Source organism: Phalaenopsis equestris, unplaced genomic scaffold (genome assembly GCF_001263595.1).
Source record: "Phalaenopsis equestris unplaced genomic scaffold, ASM126359v1 Scaffold000174, whole genome shotgun sequence".
Taxonomy (NCBI): domain Eukaryota; kingdom Viridiplantae; phylum Streptophyta; class Magnoliopsida; order Asparagales; family Orchidaceae; genus Phalaenopsis; species Phalaenopsis equestris.
The window spans coordinates 948,992-953,015 of NW_018164616.1; the positions used below are offsets into that span (position 1 = coordinate 948,992).

General features: G+C 38.0%; 1 protein-coding gene across 1 annotated transcript; it reads right to left on the bottom strand.

Moving 5' to 3' along the window:
• Positions 1-1,288: 1,288 nt before the first annotated feature.
• LOC110022226 lies at positions 1,289-3,540 on the bottom strand. The gene is made up of 4 exons (XM_020721057.1): positions 3,193-3,540; positions 2,980-3,109; positions 2,251-2,886; positions 1,289-2,069 (listed from the first exon to the last, which is right to left on the bottom strand). Exons 1-4 carry the CDS (start codon positions 3,267-3,269, stop codon positions 1,851-1,853), a joined length of 1,062 nt encoding a protein of 353 aa, XP_020576716.1. The 5' UTR covers positions 3,270-3,540; the 3' UTR covers positions 1,289-1,850.
• Between the last annotated feature and the right edge of the window lie 484 nt (positions 3,541-4,024).

Below are 4,024 nucleotides of genomic sequence, written 5' to 3' on the forward strand. Positions count from 1 at the left end.
ATATATATACCTATCATTTTGGTCATTATTATTATAACATTGTTAAAGAAAATTACAGCTACTAATATAAATAGTAAGCCTAAAATTTTATTTAATGAAAATTAATGATGGAATAAAGTACAAGCTCTCCACAAACTGGAGCCGAAGGAATTTTTCTCGATGGGAGCAAAGAAATTAACTTTATAATTTAAACAGAGGCACATTGAATTTTTACCATTGGTAATATCAAATAGCAGGAGTTTTGTAATATATATTTGTCATGTAGGAAGACATGCTAAAAATTTGGAAGAGATGCACCCTCTCACATCTAACCTTCAATCTGCAATTCCTTTGTTCTTCACAAGCTGCTTGCTTTACCTTCTCCATTACCCCTCTAGATTGAAATATACACTTCCCAACAAATCTAAGTAGTTTGAAGTCCACCAAGTCCTCCAATTATGTCATCCCGTTGCTGATGAACACAGCAACCAATCAATCTCCACAACCAACCACTCCGCCCCACCCCACCTACACACACACTTTATCTCTATCTCCGTGATCCATTCAATTATCCCAGTGGGACTCCAACATCACAGTTCCTCAAAAGATTTAAAAAATAAAATAAAGTTATTGTACACATCCCAATCTTGATAGTAATCCTTTAATCTCCTGCAACTTTCCTCAGCTACCTCCACCTAATCCTTATATATTTCGATCCTTCCATGAAGACCACCAAATTTACAAAGTTGAAACAATGTCTTCGAGAATTAATAATGAGGCCTTTTTGTTTTAGTTGGTGATGATAAAGTTCTTTTGTTATTTTTCATTATGAAGATGCTTGTCCTTTGTCATTTTAGTAGGGATTATTCAACAAAATCATGGCTATTATTATAATTAATGGGTTGTATTTGGTAGATGGTGGAGTAAAAAAATGTCTTTCCAAAAGCATTTATCCTGGGTATTTGACTCCCTCTCTTTCTTCCAGAAGTTTAGGCTCTTCTTTCTCTGTATAAACCTATTTCTTCCACCCTTGACATGTCCAATCTTCTAATCTTCTCATCCACCAAACTTCAATCCTTAGTGCTTGTAATAACCAGAATACTACAATGTTAGTACATATAAGGAAACAGTTCAAAAAATAATCATCGTAGAAGGAAATCAGTAATGCAGAAAGTGATTGAGAAATTGAAGTTTAAAAAAACTTCACCACCACAAAAAAGAAGAGTACAATGCAGCCAAAATGATACTTCATTGACGAACATTTTGCTTAATGCAAAAATTCTATTCATTTGTTTTTTTTAAGAAGAGACAGATATTGCATTTTCTGAATGGGTGTACATAAGTTTACATCTGCCTTGATATTAGTAGCATGAGGGATGGAGATTAGGAGTTGAGATGTTATATTTGAAGTATAGTGACTTGTTTAATGAGTTAGTATCCAAAAGGGTAATAAGCATTGCATAAAGGTAGCCACTCAATGTAAAAATTTGCACACAACAATCAACAAAAACATTTGGAGAATCATTTTGAAGCCTAATGAACAATATTGTTCACTAAGTTTCAGGTCATGCATGAAGAGTCAAATTCTTCTGTTACAGTTCTTACTTCTCAGCTACATGTTATCATCTTTTGGCAACAATCAGCTCCTTTGAACTGCCACACTTTACCCTCCAAAAACAATCCAACGAACAAAGATTCCAAGCATGGTTATTATAATTAAATTTTATCAAATTTTTTAACATTTGCAAAGGTATGTATGTCTTATCTGTTATTTCTTTCATACTTCCCATTGCATGCATGACTGTCTAAATTGGCTTCTATAGTAAATCTATTTCACTTTGCATTAACAAATTTACACCAGAAAAAGGAGTTCAGGAAATAAGTGAGAGATAAAGAAACTCACCAATCAGCATTAAAGTGACAGCGGTCCAAATAATCATCTGAATAGGTCTACCATACTGTATTTGATATTGAGACCTCTGTATCTGTCTTTGAAAAGCTCCAAGCCAACCACAGAGCTGCTTATGGGAAGAATCGTCTGTAAATTCGCAAAGACAGCTCTTACTCTTCTCATAGCAAGCATTCATACCCTATAAACCCAGGAAAAACATAGAAAATGGTTGTCAAATGCAAATGATCGCAAAACAAATCATTCCAAAACAACTTTTTTTTTTTCTTTTAAAGTTGCTAAAAGAAGAGAATAATAATAATACATATGTTTCTTGCTAAAAGTGAAATATTTTCAAATTTGAGGAAGGAAAAGTTGCTTACTCGACTTATCTGATGATTCTGCAATGGTATAGACTCTTCCATATCTTCATAACTCACAGCCTTCCACTTCCTAAAGCCATTTCTGTACCACTTAGGCTTAGCTGCTGATTCCTCCGTTCCTAACTCAGACAAACTAAGTATCCTAGGAGGGGGAAGATTAGGCTGCGTATCAGATAACTTCAGAGGAGATTCCTCCGCAGACACTGAAATCGTCCATACCCCTAAGTCAGCACAAGCACTCGCTACCCTCCGATGACCTTTCAAGCTATCCTCCATCAATTCCGCTGAACGCAACAAATTGGCATGACAGGACTTCTTCGAGCAAACTGAAGCTTCTTCAGTCATCCTGCTTACGGCCTCACGCGCACCAGCTGAAGGTGTCACTAAAACCTTCTCCACCTGAGCACGCGAACCCGATAAGAAAAGAGCAAGCTCATCCCTTTCCCCTTCGTCAAGCCGTACCCACGCCAAACCACTCTCTTCCTCCTTCTCTAAACTCGACTCCTTCAGAGCTTTCTCCACCATCGAAATCTTGCTCCGAATCGCCGCTACAAAATCGCTATGCCGAGTTACAGTAGCTTCACCAGCTGCAAGAGCATGATCGCTGTATCTTACCGCCTTCTCCAACTCCTCCAGCTACAAATTTTCTCTCAACAAATAAAAAAACCATCCCATCTAAACGCTAAACAAAACAAAAAAAAGTAACCCTAAACAACGATCTATACCTACCTGCCATTTCGCGGTACCTAGGGCTGTATGAACCTCCCGCCGCAGCTCAACGACGAAAGCATCCCACTCCCCTCCCGAATCCATCCCACCTCTCCTTCCCTGCATCCATCGACGGTACGCAGATTCCATCCTAAACAACAAAACAAACACAGAAATAAAGTCCGGATTCAAGAAAACAACGAAAAAAAGAAACGAAAATGAACAATTCGGTACCTGTCGGTGGATTCCTGCACTTCCTCGGCGGCGTAAAAGAAGGGATCTTTCTCCCATCGATCGAACGCTGTTGCCATCGTGAACCCTAATTAAGCTCGGATAACGAACAGATTAAGCACAACAGCCGATAACCTGAACTCGAGCGATCAAACCCCTCTCCCTCTCTCTCTCTCGAAAGTTTCCTCCTTTCTCTCTAAATATTGTCGGGCGCCGTCGGAGAAGGGAAGACCACCTTCTTCAGCCGTAGGATCGGAATCGCACCAGGAAGGTGGGATGCTTGTCGCGGCACGGTATAGTGGAGGGTTCTTCGGGCCGTGTCGGGCCGCAGAGGAATGAAGAAAGGGAAGAAAACGATAAGGAACAAACACGCTACAAGTTGCGTCGGACACGTGTGGTGTACATTGCGGCTGGGCCCCGCACGCATTGCTGAGGCCACACGCGTGAATAGCGTGTTTGGGCTGCTTGGAGTTAAAAATAATTTTTGTGGGATATAAGCTATAATTAATTTATGATTATAAAATTAAAATTTGATTAATTCAATTAATGTGGGATATAATGGGTTATTATCTGTACTGCAGCTAGCATGATTTTTGGCCTGGCTTAACTGGCATGCCAAGCTTAGAGAGATTTATTTATTTATTTTTTTTAAAAAAATGAGAGTCCATTTTATAAAAATTCTAATTTAAAAACAAATTTATAAAAAGAAATAATAATTCGCTGTCTTTTTTGGATATTTTAATAAGAAAATAGATAAAGACGTGTCCCAAAATTATTTTTTATTATTTTAAAATAGATTTAGCCAACTTTGACCTAGCTCTTTTTTTTTTTTTTT

What these genes read in the sequence shown, in the direction of transcription:
- LOC110022226 (XM_020721057.1), bottom strand. Translation starts at nt 3,269, where the DNA reads ATGGCAACAGCGTTCGATCGATGGGAGAAAGATCCCTTCTTTTACGCC. An exon ending in GTGCAGGAATCCACCGACAG is followed by an intron (nt 3,110 to 3,192) that starts GTACCGAATTGT and finishes TTTGTTGTTTAG; the next exon opens with GATGGAATCTGCGTACCGTC. An exon ending in TAGGTACCGCGAAATGGCAG is followed by an intron (nt 2,887 to 2,979) that starts GTAGGTATAGAT and finishes GAAAATTTGTAG; the next exon opens with CTGGAGGAGTTGGAGAAGGC.